We start from the raw sequence: 17,659 nt of genomic DNA, 5'->3' as shown, positions 1-17,659 counted from the left end.
GCCACACATTCATCTGGTCTATTCTCCTGTTCCGATAGCCCGAGAGAGCCCAACACTCGCCAGGCTTGGCAAATTGGTCAATCGATGCCGTCAGGGAAGAGCCAATTCCGGAGACATGTGCCCAGGACCAGTGTTAGAGGCAAGTGAACCAGTCATTCCTGACCGACACCATTTTGCTACAAACCCACCACAACTTTGCCCTGGATCTCAATGCGAATCGTTGGGGGGGGGGGGGGGGGGGATTGTTTGCTGCAGCCGTGGGATGCTGCAAAAACAATTCTCAAACCAGATACCAAATTAACTCACTGCAAACAGTACAATCCAGCGAGCATTTGAAAGATAACAAGACCAGCAATCGTCTATAACAGGAGTTTATTATCCAACAGACACATCTACAGTTCCATGGAGCTGCACTCGGAGCCCACCCTGCGGCCCTGCTCCATTTTCCACAAAGCAACAGTCCCGACCAACAGGGCCACGGAGAGCAGCGCTGCCCCAACCGCTAATCCAGGAACACGGGAGGGGGAATCAACAGCAGTGTCTGTGGAGAGAAGCCAGGGTTAGATGGGCACCAGTTACTCCATCACGAGACACAGGTGGAAGCTCCCTGTTTACCTTTCTCATCCTGTCGGATCCGAGCAGCCAATCTCTCCTCACCTTCCAGGAAAAGGATGGGTCCATCAGCGGTCACCAAGGCCCCAGACCGGTTATCGGCGCTTCTTCGCCTCTCTGGGGGCGAAGAAGAACAAGAGACAAGAGTTGATGTGAATAATTAAATCTTCAGTTGTCTGCAAATCCTGAATCAGATGGCCTCATGCAAAAAACCATCAGGGCCCTGGGTACCGGACAGAGTTTAGAGTTCAGGCTATAATTGCATCTGGTTCTCACCAAACCGAATCTCAGAAGGACGCACCAACTGAGCAGAGTTTGCAATTGCTGCTGCTACAATGGCCAGCCTGGTCTCCTGTGAAGGAGACACCGTTTGATGCATTACTTTGACCCGCAATTGGCCAGGTGTCCGGCCCCGGGACATCCTTTCAGTTGCACCCTGAATTCCCAGTGTCAGAAAGAGGACAATTAGATGCTCGTTAAACGTTCTCCAATGCCAAGGGTGGACTGTTCCGAACCGGATGCGGAACACAGCCGTGCCAACAATGGGAGGATTCTGCTCTTCAGCGGTCGGCAAGTGGGGCAGCTCAGCATCCGGGCAAGTAGCAAGAGCCAAAAATACTTCATTCACCCCAGCTCAAGGATCAGAGCATCCTTCACAATTACTGACCTGGTGCAAGATGCGCTCAGCCCCGCTGCCCTATATTGACATTCGAAATGGAAACCTGCACCGAATGCAACTGGGCAAGTTCCCAGAACCGCCAGATTCAGGACACTCCTCCTGTTCCCAGTGTTCGGCCTCTTGCTGAGGGAGCTCCGTGTCCAGATGTCCCACACCCACCCCTCCCCATCAGGAATTAATTTCTGGTCAGATCACAGGTACTTACTGGAGCTGCAGGGAGCAGTGCAGTTCTCTCGGGTGGAAGGGTAGCAAACCTCAGCACTGCAATGGAAATAAACCTGCAAAGGGACAGTGCGGTCCGGTCAGTCACACAGTTACCAGTCAGGAGATTAATGCTTCTAGTCAACCGACCAACAGGGGGCCTACTCAATTATTAAGAGCCAGGGAACAAGTGATACCAAGTGACCGGGAAAGAAGCACTGAAGGAAACTCACCTCCCCGGTCAGAGCCCGGCCCAAAACTCGGTCCCAGAAAGCGAACGTGCTGACTACAAAACGATTATGGTGAGTTGGGAACAGCAAATGGGAAGCAGCGGTTACCGGGAGGAGGCGGGTTTTGTAGTTATCACCAGCAAAGGGGCACCTGGAACAGAGACAGAGGGGGAGTCACACGGTTACAGGTTTACATCAAACCTATTATACCAGCGTCTGGAACACAATATCAACTTCGAAGGACTATTTCCCCCCGTCATTAACTCGGACTCCAGGAACGATTTCTGTATTAATCCCCGCCGATGTCGCACCCTCCCCAATCCCCACACTGCCTCAAGCTCCCTCGCTCCCTTACCTGTCCACCAGGAGGTCCCATCGGAGCCCCGAATACAGCTCGGCGGTGGGGGTCGCCCAGCAGTCATTGAGCAGCAGCACAAGGGACGGATCGTTCCGGTTCAGAACACGAACCTCCACAAACACGGGCTCCCGGAGCACACTCAGGATAGGGTAGTCACTGGCCACATACCAGCTCCGGTAGCCACCATCTGGAAAGAGAAAGATGAAGGGCGGGCACTATGCGGAGAGAGCCTCAAGTTGGACACCAGCCATCAGCGAGCACTCGTTACCTCTCGCTATTCTCAGCTCTAGAAGCAGGATCCCGGCCTCAGTGGCAGGCAGTGGTGGAGAAAGGGTGTAAACTCTGGGCTTCACCTGCAGATCAGACTCCTGGCAAGAGAACGGACACGGCTGGAGAATTCAGCTCCTCACTGTCTCTACCCGCTGAATGTGCTCCTATTCTCACCTGAAAGGGCTGTCCCGGGTCACCGATCCCAAAGCTCCATCCAAGATCTCAAACTCACCCAACACATCCGTTTCATACAGAATGTTCACCCCGTCCAGCAACAAGAGAAAAGACCATCAGTCCCGAACTGAGCAATTGATGGGACTCCCAGCCCGCAATACCTACCCGCTGAGTAGCGCCACATTCAGTGACTGCGAACTGAAAAAGCAGTGTCTGCAGAGGCCACGGTCGGATTGCACTCAGCTCCGTCTCCATCCTTCAGATGGAGGGTTGTTATGTTTAAAGGAGGCAGCGTCAAATCCTTGGAGATCGCGATCAGGACCCGCCCATCCTTGGTGCAGACTGCAAGAGAGGCAATGAAAGGCGGTTAGTTGCCCCACGGGGAGGGTCAAGGGAACTGTTACCGGGAGGGGGACAAACCCCATCCATGTTTCAGTTTCTATCCCGTCCCATTATCGGTCAAATGAAGACCAGTGGACCAACTATAGCTCATCACCACGATGGCTGGATTTAAATTGCTTGTATCTCCGACAGAAATTAAATATCAAATCCAAATAGCCAGTGGCAGCAGGGGCCGGGGCTCATTCACTCTGCCCTTACTCAGTGCGACTCCCAAGTCACCGAACAGTAGAATGATTCGAACTGCAGATACTGGGTCAAAGGACGATTAACTATTGCCTTTTCTGTATCTGATTAACAGCACCCCCAATCCCACCCTCAAATCTACTCTGCGGGATTGGAAGCTCAATCCCACCAGCGGTTCCACTCTCCGGACTGGAAAAGTTTGAATCTCCAACTGGCGTTGTAGGACAGGAAGGAAAGAGATGAAACTGTCCAGGGAAACCGCGTGCAGCTTGATGGCGGGTGACCCTGGAAAGTCCTGGCCCAGAATATAGACGGACCAAGAATACACCCACCTGGCAGATTGTCCAGTGAATAGAAACACGGCGGCGCATCCAGATTCCCCGCATCGAAGCAGCAGCCTCTCCGCACACACTCACGAGCTTCAATTCCCGGAAATCCGCAGTCTTTGCGGTTTTTAGGAGACAACCAACATTTATCGGCGGGGAAAAGAAGAGAGGGCGGCTGAGCAGAACAGATTACAACAAATAACAAAACAAGAATCCCCAACTCCTCCATTATAACAAGCGAACTCTCCTAAGTAAGTGATAATGGAAAGCCGACTTCCCCTTTTTATCGCAGCGCTGTTTAACCCGCAGTAACGGAATGTCCCAATCAGGCTGAGGCAGAGTCCGTGGCCCACGGGCTCCCGAACATCAACCCGCATTCGCACGGCTCACACGGATGGGCCTGTTTTTAATGGAAGAATAAAGGTGAGACAGAATTACTTGGTACACACGTGACATTAACTCTTCCATTGTTGGTGCTGAATTTGATTTACAACTTGTACCATGTGAATGTCTAACACCTACTGAAATTAATCACAGTAAAATTATGATGTGAACTATATAAAAAAAATAAAGGTGATACTGGGTCCAACGACACCTTTATTTCTTCATCACAACCAAACTGGAACCAAATCGCATTATTTGTTTTTTTTTTGCTTTTTTAGTCACCTTTATTCTTTAGACCCAACGTCACCTTTAATAGTTTATTAAAAATAGGCCCCATCTCCGTGTGACCGGTGGGAATGCGGTTTTTTAAATACTAATTAATAAACAGAGTGAAATCAATATGTTGTTGTCCAGATACGGTACGGTAGCAGAGTGGTTGTGTTACTGAAATAGTAATCTCACAGTCCTGGCTGAATAATCTCCAAGTCATAAGTTCAAATCCCGCCACGGCAGCTGAGGAATTTAATTTCAATTAATTAAATAAAATCTGGAATTAAAATACTGGTATCAGTAATGGGTTGCCATGAAACTACCGGATTGTCGTGAAAACACATCTGGTTCACGAATATCCTTCAAAGAAGGAAACCTGCCGTCCTTACCCGGTCTGGCCGAAATGTGACTCCAGACCCACAGCAATGTGATTGATTCTTAATTGCCCTCTGAAATGGCCGAGCAAGCAACTCAGCTGAAAAATCTCGCTTAAAAAAAAGTCATAATAAGAATAAAACCGGACGGACCACTCGGCACGGGACACGACATAGGTCAAAACAAGCCCAGTTGACCCCGCAAAGTCCTCCTCACGAACATCTGGAGACTTGTGCGAAAATTAGGGGAGCTGTCCCACAGACGAGTTAAGCAAAAGCCTGACACAGCCATGCTCACAGAATCATGCTTTTCAGCCAACGTCCCAGACTCTTCCATCACCATCCCTGGGGATGTCCTGTCCCACCGGCAGGACAGATCCGACCAGAGGTGGCGGTACAGTGATATCCAGTCAGGAGGGAGTGGCCCTGGGTGGTCCTCAACATTGACTCTGGACCCCATGAAAACTCATGGCATAAGGTCAAACATGGGCAAGGAAACCTCCTGCTGATTACCAGCTACCGTCCTCCCTCAGCTGATGATATCAGTCTTCCTCCATGTTGAGCACCACTTGGAGGAAGCACTGAGGGTAGCAAGGGCACAGAATGTACTCTGGGTGGGAGACTTCAATGTCCACCACTGACCGAGCTGGTCGAGTCCTGAAGGATATAGCTGCGAGACTGGGCCTGCATGAGGTGTTGAGCGAACCAACACGAGGGATAAACTGACTTGACCTCGTCCTCACCAATCTACCTGTCGCAAATGCATCTGTTCCATGACACCACTGCACAGTCCTCATGGAGACGAAGTCCCGTCTTCACACTGAGGATACCATCCAACGTGTTGTGTGACACTACCATTGTGCTAAATGGGGAAGATGCAGAACAGATCGAGCAGCTCAAAACTGGGCATCCATGAGTTGCTGTGGGCCATCAGCAGCAGCACAATCTGTTATCTCATGGATCAGCATATCCCTCACTCTATCATTACCAACAAGCCAGTGGATCAACCCTGGTTCAATGAGGAGTGTAGAAGAGCATGCCAGGAGCAACACCAGGCGTCCAAATAATGAGGTGTGAACCTGGTGAAGCTACAACTCAGGACTACATGCATGCTAAACAGCGGAAGCAAAATGCTATAGACAGAGCTAAGCGATTCCACAACCAACGGATCAGATCAAAGCTCTGCAATCCTGCCACATCCAGTCGTGATGGTGGTGGATAATTAAACAAGTCATGGGAGGAGGAGGCCCTGTAAACCTCCCGATCCTCAATGATGGCAGAGCCCAGCACGTGAGTGCAAAAGACAAGGCTGAAGCGGTTGCAACCATCTTCGGCCAGAAGTGCCGTGTTGATGATACATCTGGGCCTCCTTCCGATATCCCCAAAATCACAGAAGCCAATCTTCAGCCAAGTCGATTCACTCCACGTGATATCAAGGAACGGCTGGAGTGCACTGGATACAGCAAAGGCGATGGGCCCGGACAACATCCCGGCTGTCGTGCTGAAGTCTTGTGCTCCATAACGAGCCGCCCCTCTCGCCAAGCTGTTCCAGTACAGCTACAAGACTGGCATCTACCCGACAATGTGGAAAATTGCCCAGGTATGTCCTATCCAAAAAAGCAGGACAAATCCAATCCGGCCGATTACCGCCCCATTAGTCTACTCTCGATCATCAGCAAAGTGTTGGAAGGTGTCGTCGACAATGCTATCAAGCGGCACTTACTCACCAATAAACTGCTCACCGATGCTCGTTTGGGTTCCGCCAGGACCACTCAGCTCCAGACCTCACCACAGCCTTGGTCCAAACATGGACAAAAGAGCTGAATTCCAGAGGTGAGTTGAGAGGTACAGACCCTTGATATCAAGGCAGCATTTGACCGAGTGTGGCACCAAGGAACCCTAATAAAATTGAAGTCAATGCGAATCAGGGGGAAACTCTCGAGTGGCTGGATTTATACCTAGCACAAAGGAAGATGGGAGTGGTTGTTGGAGGCCAATCATCTCACCCCCAAGACATTGTTGCAGGAGTTCTTCAGGGCAGTGCATTAGGCCCAACCATCTTCAGCTGCTTCATCAATGACCTTCCTTCCATCATAATGTCAGAAATGGTGACGTTCGCTGATGATTGCACAGTGTTCAGTTCCATTCGCAATCCCTCAAATAATGAAGCAGTCCGAGCCCGCATTCAGCAAGACCTCGACAACATCCAGGCTTGGGCTGATAAGTGCCAAGTAACATTGGCGCCAGACAAGTGCCAGGCAATGACCATCTCCAACAAGAGAGAGTCGAACCACCTCCCCTTGACATTAAACGGCATTAACATCGCCGAATCCCCCATCATCAACATCCTTGGTTCACCATTGATCAGAAACTTAACTGGACCATCCATATAAATAGTGCAGCTACAAGAGCAGGTCAGAGGCTGAGTATTCTGCGGCGAGTGACTCACCTCCTGATTCCCAAAGCCTTTCCCCATATACAAGGGACAAGTCAGGAGTGTGATGGAATACTGTCCACTGGCCTGCATGAGTGGAGCTCCAACAACACTCAAGAAGCTCGACACGATCCAGGACAAAGCCGCCCGCTTGATTGGCACCCATCCACCACACTAAACATTCACTCCCTTCACCACCGACCCACAGTGGCTGCAGTGTGTACAATCTTTGGGATGCACTGCAGCAATTCGCCAAGGCTTCTTCGACAGCACCTCCCAAACCTACGACCTTTTCCACCAAGAATGACAATGGCAGCAGGCACATGGGAACAATACCACCTGCACGTTCCCCTCCAAGTCACACACCATCCCGACCTCGAAATATATCGCCGTTCCTTCATCACTGCTGGGTGAAAATACTGGAACTCCCTGCCTAACAGCACTGTGGGAGAACCTTCACCACACGGACTGCAGCGGTTCAAGAAAGCGGCTCACCACCACCACTCAAGGGTGATGAGGGATGGGCAATAAATGCTGGCCTCGCCAGCGACGCCCACATCCCATGAACGAATATATATAAAAAAACTTAAATACTGTGGCTACAATAGCAGGTCAGAGGCTGGGCATTCTATGGCGAGTGACTCAGCTCATGACTCTCCAAAATCTTTCTACCATCCACAAGGCACAAGTCAGGAGTGTGATGGAATACCCTCCACATGCCTGGACGAATGCATCTTCAACAACAATCAAGAAGCTAGGCACCATCCAGGACAAAGCAGCCCGATTAATTGGCACCCCATCCACCATCTTTAACATTCACTCCCTCCAGCGCACCGTGGCTGCAGTGTGTACCATCTACAAGATGCACTGCAGCAATGCAATTCGCCAATGCTTCTTCGACAGCACCACCCAAACCCGCCACCTCTACCAGCTAGAAGGACAAGAGCAGCAGGCGCATGGGAACAACACCACCTGCACGTTCCCCTCCAAGTCACACACCATGCTCACGTGAAGCTGGGTCAACATCCTAGAACTCCCTGCCTAACAGCACTGTGTGAGAACCTTCAGCACACGGACTTCAGCGGTTCATGAAGGCGGCTCACCGCCACCTTCTCAAGGCCAATTAGGGATACACAATAAATGCTGGCATTGCCAGCGACGGTCACATCCCATGAAATCATAGATTTCGGAGAAAGGTTGCAGCACGGAAGGAGGCCATTCGGCTCTAATATAACAGCAATCCGGCTCGTCCCACTCCCCTACCGTTTCCCCGTAGCCGTGCAATTCTTTTCCTTTCAAGTTATTATCCAGTTCCCTTTTGAAGGCCATGATTGAAACTGCCTCCACCACCCCCTCGGGCAGTGCATTCCAGGTCCTAACCATTCGCTGTGTAAAGAAGTTTTTCCTCATGTCACCTTTGGTTCTTTTGCCAGTCACCTGAAATCTATGTCCTCTGGTTCTCGACCCTTCTGCCAATGAGAACAGTTTCTCTCCATCTACTCTGTCTAGACCCATCATCATTTTGAATAACTTGATTAATTCTCCTCGCAACTCTCTCTGTTCCAAGGAGAACAACGCAACTTCTCCAGTCTATCCAAGTAACTAAAGTCCCTCATCCCTGGAATCATTCCAGTAAATCTCTTCTGCACCCTCTCGAAGGCCTTCACATTTTTCCTAAAGTGCGGTGCACAGAACTGGACACAATACTCCAGTTGTGGCCGAATCAGTGTTTGATAAAGGTTCATCATAACGTCCATGCTTTTTTACTCTATGCCTCTATTTATAAAGCCCAGGATCCCGTATGATTTTTAACGGCTTTCTCAACCTGCTCTGCCACCTTCAAAGATTTGTGCACAGAAACCCACAGAACTCTCTGAACCTGTGCCCCTTTTAGATTTGTGCCCTCTAGTTTATATTGCCTCTCCTCGTTCTCCCTACCGAAATGTATCATTATGCATGTTTCTGCGTTAAATTTCATCTGCCATGTGTCCGCCATGCAGCCAGTCTGTCCATCGCCTCTTGAGGTGTATCACTATCCTTCACAGTGTTTACCGCCATTCCAAATTTTGTGTCATCTGCAAATTTTGAAGTTGTGCCCAGTACACCCAAGTCCAAGTCATTAATATATATCAAGAAAATCAGTGGTCCCATCACTAACCCCTGGGGAACAACACTGTACACCTCCCTCCAGTCCACAAAACAACCGCTCACCACTACTTTCTGTTTCCTGTCCCTTAGCCAATTCTGTATCCATGTTTCTATTGCCCCCTTTATCCATGGGCCGCAATCTTACTGATAAGCCTACAGTGGGGCAATTTATGAAATGCATTTTCAAAGTCCATATACACCGTATCAACTGCATTGCCTTCACCTACCCTCTCTGTTATCTCATCAAAATATTCCATCAGGTTAGTTAAACTCGTTTTGCCTTTAACTAATCAATCCACACTCGTCCAAGTGATTGTGAATTCTGTCCCGGATTATCGTTTCTAAAAGTTTCCCCAACACTGAGGTTACCTGACTGGCCTCTTGTTGCTGGGATCACCCTTGCACTCTTTCTTGAACAAGGGTGTAACATTTGCAATTCTCCGCTCCTCTGCACCACTGCCGTATATTTGGATATTTGGATGATTATGGCCAGTACCTCTGCAATTTCCCCTCTTACTTATATCAGCAACCTAAGATGCATCCCATCCGGATCGGGTGCCTTATCTACTTTAAGTGCAGATAGCCTTTCAAGTACCTCTTTTTTATCAATGTTTCGCCCATCTGGTATCTCAACTATATCTTCCTATACTGTAACTCTGGCAGCATCTTCATCTTCGGTAAAGACAAATGCAAAGTATTCATTTAGTCCCTGAGCCACCCACTCTGCCTCCATGAGTAGATCTCCTTTATGGTCACTAATCAGAGTAGGGCTCTTACGACCCGTTTAATGTTTACATGCCTGTGGAAGACTTTTGGATTCCCTTTTATGTTGGCCTCCAGTCTATTCTTATACTCTCTCTTTGACCCTCTTATTTCCTCTTTCACATCCCCTCTGAACGTTCGATATTCTGCCTGGTGAATGAACACATAAAAAAAAGTTAGGATTTCCGTCAGCCTGAAACAAAAAGTTATTAGTTGATTAATGGCGATTTGAACAACTATTCGTCTTTTTTCAGAGTTTAATGAGTATTGCGAAATTAATACAGTAAACTATTTTGTAGAAGTTAATCCCCTGAACGGGATAGGGACCCGTCTCCCACACTGAGAGCATTTGCAGACAGCAGCTATCATCTGAGGGTTTCTGTAGTGTAGTGGTTATCACATTCGCCTAACACGCGAAAGGTCCCCGGTTCGAAACCAGGCAGAAACATTTTGAAAACGTTACCCACTAAAATTCAATAAGTGTGAAAAAGCAAGAATTCAGTCTGTGGTTCAATGTGAATAAAATACCACACCTCACAGAACAGGTCCCATTCTCTGTGTGGTTCAACACAAACTCAAACACTACACATGTGCAGACAGTGTTTAACACTCACTCACGTTTCCTGCACTGACGGTGCAGAAAGCCCCTCTCAAAGCTGCACATTGCAAATAATTTCAGCTGATTTGTGAGAGATCATTGAAGGCTCCTGAAGTGCAGCTTCGGTTAATAACCACAGCATTGCGGCCGCGGCAACAAACATCAGTTTTTCGATGTTTGATATTCCCCAGCTCCCGGATTGATTGAGGCCACGACAGAAACAACATTAAGCCCCTCTTTCGGCCCCGCTCTCTCCAATCACACATTGCTGGCGGGAAGCTGCAAATCCCGCTGCAGACAACGCATTACTGCCCATCCCTGGGAAACAAGACACCACCGAAGCTTTGACAACACATCGCAGGCATCGTCTGTCCCGGAGCTGTTGCTCCGCAACAAAGGCAGAATTTACCAGCTGTTTCAAAATTCATACCTTGAACACTGGACCCTGATATCACTACCCGCTTTAAAAGTTTGATGCTTTAACGAACGAGCTACCCAGGCTCGCTAATCGTTTAGTTCCCATCTTAAATATTCATAAGAGGACTCTGAATTATCCCTCGAAGACGTCGAACAGGGGTGATGGTCACTGTTCTAAAATTCTCAGTCACGTGTTGAGGGCTATCCTTGATTTTATTGAACATGATCTAAGAAACATGGACAGCGAACTCGTGAGCTAAAATTCTTCTTGTTTGTGCCAAATGTCTTGTCATTCGTTAGCTCCAATTAAAATAACACTTTACCCATTGGCCCAAAAGCTGAACTTGTCCCACACGGGAGTTGGAAAAGGCCTCTCGACCTTTCAGCGTATTAACATCTGTGAGCTGAATAATTTCACCCGTTTCACAGTGACACCAGGCAGCATATTTCCCTTCCAAATTTTCCCCACACGAAACTTCCAACCTATGAATATCCGCTCAACGAAAAGAATAATCGTATGTTTGGTTCCTTCGATTTAATGATCTCATCCCGGCCCCTTTGCCATATCAGCTGACGCTGAGATCCCCCTCTCCCTCGAAAACAACGAAACTCGCATCTGCTCAAGCAAGACGGAAGGCCAGAGGAACCCAAGTGCCCACATGGGAACACTAAGAAGTAGATGCATCATGGAACATACCAGTTGCACTTTGAACTCCGGTCAAAATGCCCGGAGTGAAATGTTGGATTGTTGAAGGTGAGACTGAAACTCACAACCTGAGCACTTCCAGAGCCCATACTGCTTTCATCAGTACCGAAATAACAGTGTTTCTGACAAACAGCTTGATTTTCGGCCTCTCAATGGTCGCTTCGGAATCTTAATCAAAGAGAAGCCGTCAATCAAGAGGCGCTTCGTCAAATATCCGCAATGATCTTTAAAAGCCGTGGAATCTGAACAAAACTCCAAAAGATAAGAACTTTTATTTATATTATTATTAACTGAAGGACATTTTTGCATGGTACTTCATGGAGGATTGAGGCAAAGTGGGACCTGAGACTCAGAAACTCTCTCTGGGTTGTCCGTGACTGAAGAGATGGACGTTATTTCATCTGAAAACGGAGGCACGGAACTTTCTCGTGGAGAAGTGAGACAGAAGATTGCAGTTGGTTAGTGGCAGTTGCCGGGGAGATCTAGAGGAGAGGGAGAAAAGTCAAAGTCACAGCTGCGACTGCTCAAGTGCTCTGCTTAGCTGTAATATTAAAAAGTAATGAACAGTACAGGGCAGTGTCCTCGGCCCAACCATCTTCAGCTGCTTCATCAATGACCTTCCCTCCATCATAAAGTCAGAAATGGGGATGTTCGCTGATGATTGCACGGTGTTCAGTTCCATTCGCAACCACTCAGATAAAGAAGCAGTCCGTGCCCGCATGCAGCAAGACCTGGACAACATCCAGGCTTGGGCTGATGAGTGCCAAGTAACATTCGCGCCAGAAAAGTGCCAGGCAATGGCTGTCTCCAACAAGAAAGAGTCTCACCATGTCCACTTGACATTCAACGGCATTACCATCGCCGAATCCCCAACCATCAACATCCTTGGGGTCACATTGACCAGAAACGACACTGGACCAGCCACATAAATACAGTGGCTGCAAGAGCAGGTCAGACGCTGGATATTCTCCTGACTCCCCAAAACATTTCCACCATCTACAAGGCACTAGTGAGGAGTGTGATGGAATATTCTCTACTTGCCTGGATGAGTGCAGCTCCAACAACACTCAAGAAGCTCGACAACACCCAGAACAAAGCAGCCCGCTTGATTGGCACCCCATCCACCACCCTAAACATTCACTCCCTTCACCACCGGCGCACAGTGGTTGCAGTGTGTACCATCCATAGGATGCACTGCAGCAACTCGCCAAGGCTTCTTCGACAGCACCTCCCAAACCCACGATCTCTACCAGCTAGCAGGACAAGGACAGCAGGCAGATGGGAACAATACCACCTGCACGTTCCCCTCCAAGTCGTTGGTTCAAAATCCTGGAACTCACGACCGAACAGCAGTGTGGGAGAACCTTCACCACACGGACTGCATCTGTTCGAGAAGGCGGCTCACCACCATCTTTTCAAGGGCAATTAGTGATAGGCAATAAATGCCAGCCTCGCCAGCCTCGCCCACATCCCATGAACGAATAAAAAAACCCTCAACCAAACAAACAGACCTTTTGGATGGGTTCACTAATTGGGAATCGGATTTAACTGCTGTGTTTGGGCACACGGTTCCACACTGCTGAACTCCCAGCCCCTTCCATCAGCACTCGCTTTCTTTCACACACCGACTGGATTTCAACATGTTGCTGTTCCATCTGAAATTCATCAACGGTCTCTCTGCCAAAATATCGAGTGAATCCTAATGCTTGGTATCCTGGCAATTCCCCACGCTCACCATTAGTCTTTGGTCCTTCCAGCATGCTGCATGCAGTGACAAAATCTGTTCTTCCACCGAAGTTTTCTGCTGACTGGATATTTTCAACATTCTCGATTTGGGTGCATGGGCAGGTCATATTGTATGGTCAGACTTTCTTGTCCTCAGAATCCAGGGCTTTGCATTCAAAAAAAGAAAAGAAAAGCGCTTTTATTCTGACTCAGCTCAGACGAAATGTCATCGACCTGAAACATTAACTCTACTTCTATATCTAAAGATTCTGTCTGAAATGCTGACGATTTCCAGCATCGACTTTTATTATTTCAGATTGGCAACATAGCCAGTATTTTCATTTTGAATAAAAGGGCTTTCCAGTTTCTGCTTATGTGACGCGGTGGCCGAGCGGTTAAGTCAATCGATTGTTAATGTATTTTGCTCTGCACGCGTGGGTTCGAATCCCATCCTCGTCGGTGTTGTGTTGAAGTCTTGTTTCTCTCATTCACTCCATCCAGAAGGTGTGGCTGTTGGTCCCAAGCTTCTCGAAACGGCAGACGGAGCTTTTTGCGTTGTTTGCTGCAATCAGCAACATTTCCTTCCACGAAGGTGTTGAGATTGTGAGATCGCGACGTAACAAACGGACAGCGGTGTCCTGGTAAAAAGAGTCGATCTTGTGGTCAACGTCAGAGAAACTAATCGAACATAATTGTGATTTATATCCTGGATCATTCCGTGTCTGTGTCTGTTCAAAAGGGATGTGCTGTCAGTCCCGGATCATTCCGTGTCTGTGTCTATTTAAAAGGGATGTGCTGTAAGTCCCGGATCATTCCGTGTCTGTGTCTGTTTAAAAGGGATGTGCTGTAAGTCCCGGATCATTCCGTGTCTGTGTCTGTTTAAAAGGGATGCGCTGTAAGTCCCGGATCATTCCGTGTCTCTGTCTGTTTAAAAGGGATGTGATGTAAGTCCCGGATCATTCCGAGTCTGTGTCTGTTTAAAAGGATTTGCGGTAAGTCCTGGATCATTCCGTGTCTGTGTCTGTTTAAAAGGGATGTGCTGTAAGTCCTGTATCATTCCGTGTCTGTGTCTGTTTAAAAGGGATGTGCTGTCAGTCCTGTATCATTCCGTGTCTGTGTCTGTTTAAAACTGATGTGCCGTAAATCCCAGATTATTCCGTGTCTCTGTCTGTTGAAAAGGTATGTGCCGTAAGGCCCAGATTATTCCTTTTCTGTGTCTGTTTAAAAAGCTGTGCTGTAAGTCCCGGATCATTCCGTGTGCGTTTCACCCGATTTTCTTGATACCTTTTTTTCCTTCCGAACTGAAATGACGATCCTCTCTCGAGGAGAAGGTTCACCGCCTGCATCGGGCAACTGGTAGGAAAAATAACAAAAACTGATGAGACCAAGTTCATTCCGCTGGGCTTCAATTCCAATCTCCGCACTCTATCCCCCATTCAGTCCCACCCCTCCCCCAGATATTATAATCTGCGATATTAATAAGGGAATGGCGAAGCCGAATATCACGATTATAATTTTCTTGTTTCGTCAACACTGAATAGCATCAATTGTAATGATTCAGAAGGTAATCATGGAATCCTACAGCACAGAAGGAGGCCATTCGGCCGTCGTACCTGTGCTGGCTCTTTCGAAGACCTTTCCATTTCGACCCACACCCCATATTTTTCCCCATAACCCTGCAAATTAGTCCTCTTCAATATGTCCAATTGCCGTTTGAATGATCCTGTGGAATCTGCTTCCACCGCCCTTTCAGGAAGTGCGTTCTTGATCTTAACAAACCCTCAGTGTGAAACAATTCTCCTCAATTCCCCTCTAGTTCTTTTCCCAATTATTTTAAATCTATGACCCACTTCCCAGAGGAAACAGTTACTCCCTACTTGCTCTTTCAAAACCCCTCATTATTTTGAGTACCTCTATTAGGTCTCCCGTTAACCATCTCTGCTGTAAGGAGAACAATCCCAGCTTCTCCAATCTCTCCATGTAACTGAAGTCCCTCATCACTGGTATCATCCAGGTCAACCTGCTCTGAATCCTCTTCAATGCCTTTTCATCCTTAAGTGTGGTGTCCAGAACTGTACATATCGTCCAGCTGAGGCCTAACCACTGATTTGTAAGGATTAGTATGACTTCCTTTTTTTGTATTCAATGCCCCTATTTACAAAGCAAAGTATCCCTTCTGCTTTCTCAACCGCCTTAACAACTTGCCGTGTTTTGTGAATATGCACCTCCAGGTTCCTCTGCTCTTTCATAAATTGTTCCATTTAGATTATACTAACTCTCCATGTTCTTCTTCCAAAAGTGCATCACCTCACACTGATCTGCATTAAATCTGTCACGTGACTGCCCATTTCACCATTCTGTCCATGTCCTCCTGAAATCTGCTACTATCTTCCTCACTATTTACAACTTTTTCAACTTTTGCAATATCCGCAAACTTCGAAACTGTACTCCCTATTCCCACATCCAAGTCATTTATATATAACAAGAAAAGCAATAGTCCTGGTACCGACCCCTGGGGGATCCCACTGCATGTTTCCCTCCAGTCAGAAAAACATCCGTTCACCACTACTCTCTGCCTCCTATCCCTTAGCCAATTACGTGCCCGCATTACCACTGGTCCTTTAACCCCACGTGCTTCTAGTTTTCGAATAAATCTGTTACGTATTAATTTCTAAAATGTGACCTGAGAATAGCTGTAACCCCGTTATCTTATTCTTAAGCAATGAGAATACAGATATTAAGGCCGAGTGATAGATCAGGTGCATTCCCATTACCCGGAGGTGACGGGACCTGAGGAGGGGAAGGCCCATCTGGGCCTTCAGATGTTCCGTCTCCGTTTTCCGAAAACGGAGACGGAACATCGCAAAGATCATCCCGTCGAAATACAACATTTGACTGAAGATCCGAAAGCCATGTTCCATCCGGACCTAGCCGTTCAAGGAAGCCTGATAAGTCCATCAGGGGAAAACACAGAGAGAGAGAAGAAATGCAGACAGAGGTAGAGAGAAGCACGCAAAGAAAATAATAGCATAAATCTCCACATTCGGTGATTAAGCTGAATTTAAGGTGCAGCTTAAATTAAACCCCATAACGTGAAATCTTATAGGTAAACATGTGGCTGGATTATGTCTTTATCTCTGAGAGAAGTACTGCCTGGTAATTACAGCTCATATTTATTTGAGCATTTCGCACTATGAGTGTGAGTTGGTTTTGAACACCCAGGTGAATTTCAAAGTCCATGCCTTGCATAATTCTCTCGTTAACCCACAGGTACCGCGCGGCTGTGAAGCAGGCTGCCCAGGAGCTTTGCAGACTGTATATTCAAGACATATGTCCAACGCTACACGTGCAACCTGCAGCTGTGTGTACATTAGCGGTTCAGTGGTGGAACCCTCGTCTGCCGGTGGGAAACCAGGGGTTTGGTTCCAGGCCAATGCAGCATCCTTTACCTTTTCATTCTGCACACATGAGATCGCCTGAATTGTGATAAATTCACGTGCCGGCTTCAATCTGTAAAACTTCTTGAAAGATTATATTCATTTCGTCTACGTGTGTTACGTGGACAAACCCTCTGCATTCTGTCCTCTGGTGCTCAAACATGCTCTGCTGGAGATAAGTCAAGCCTGCCTTCTGCACCGCTGAAAAGATGTGAGAAACCAATTGGTGATTTTTGATTAAAAATGGGGACACAACGGGGCTCATCCGGTTTGAACCAGTGAAACTCCCTGAGCGAGAATCAGACCCAAAGGCAACGGAGACGTTCAGCGAGGGTAAAATTCCGCTCCCAAAGACCCGATCCGCCATCCTTTCAGAACTCCCTGTCCATCCAATCTCGCTTCTTGTACCATGTACGATGCAGAGCAATATCAGGTTCTACACCAATTATTTCATATCAACAATATTACTCTCTCTTTATCAAATTCGTTTTGAATGTACGACTTGTAACATAAAGTAACACTTTACAGAATGAACTGCGCTGAAACGACATTGTCGTCTGTCTCGGTATCGTCACAATATACACTGGAACACAAGTGAACTTTCCTCAAATTGCTACTTTCATTCACTATGAGAACGAAGAGACGTAAGTGGACATTTGCAACTAGACAATGTGCCAGCATTGGTGGTTCAGTGGTAGAATTCTCGCCTCCCACGCGAGGGACTCGGGTTCGATTCCCGGCCAATGCAGGGTCGCTTTGTTTTCAACACCAATGGGGAACTGGAGTTGGCCATTTTGCCCCTCGAGACTGTTCCGCAATTCAATGAGATGATGGCTGATCTGTGACCAACCTCCACAGAACCGCCTGAGCATCATCGACCTTCATTCCTTTGGTTCACAAAAACCTGTTAAACTCAGGTTTAAAATTAACAATTAAGCTCGCATCAACTGCTGTTTGCGACAGAGAGTT

General features: G+C 47.7%; 1 protein-coding gene and 2 non-coding genes across 3 annotated transcripts; 2 read left to right on the top strand and 1 right to left on the bottom strand.

Annotated features, from left to right (window-relative positions):
• Positions 1–366: 366 nt before the first annotated feature.
• On the bottom strand, positions 367–13,381 carry LOC137335580 (zona pellucida sperm-binding protein 4-like). The gene is made up of 9 exons (XM_068000891.1): positions 13,096–13,381; positions 11,594–11,696; positions 3,442–3,610; positions 2,349–2,448; positions 2,078–2,267; positions 1,726–1,873; positions 1,497–1,569; positions 616–729; positions 367–541 (listed from the first exon to the last, which is right to left on the bottom strand). The coding sequence occupies exons 1-9, from the start codon at positions 13,379–13,381 to the stop codon at positions 393–395; spliced, it is 1,332 nt and encodes a 443-aa protein (XP_067856992.1). The 3' UTR covers positions 367–392.
• trnav-aac (transfer RNA valine (anticodon AAC)) lies at positions 10,183–10,255 on the top strand. The gene has a single exon. It is a non-coding gene; the product is annotated as a tRNA-Val (tRNA).
• A 3,986-nt stretch (positions 13,382–17,367) lies between the features above and the next one.
• Positions 17,368–17,438, top strand: trnag-ccc (transfer RNA glycine (anticodon CCC)). Its single transcript has one exon. It is a non-coding gene; the product is annotated as a tRNA-Gly (tRNA).
• Positions 17,439–17,659: the final 221 nt, after the last annotated feature.

Source organism: Heptranchias perlo, chromosome 20 (genome assembly GCF_035084215.1).
Source record: "Heptranchias perlo isolate sHepPer1 chromosome 20, sHepPer1.hap1, whole genome shotgun sequence".
In the NCBI taxonomy this organism is placed as follows: Eukaryota; Metazoa; Chordata; class Chondrichthyes; order Hexanchiformes; family Hexanchidae; genus Heptranchias; species Heptranchias perlo.
The sequence above is the reverse complement of the archived record's forward strand: the minus strand, read 5'-3'. Positions and strand labels throughout refer to the sequence as shown.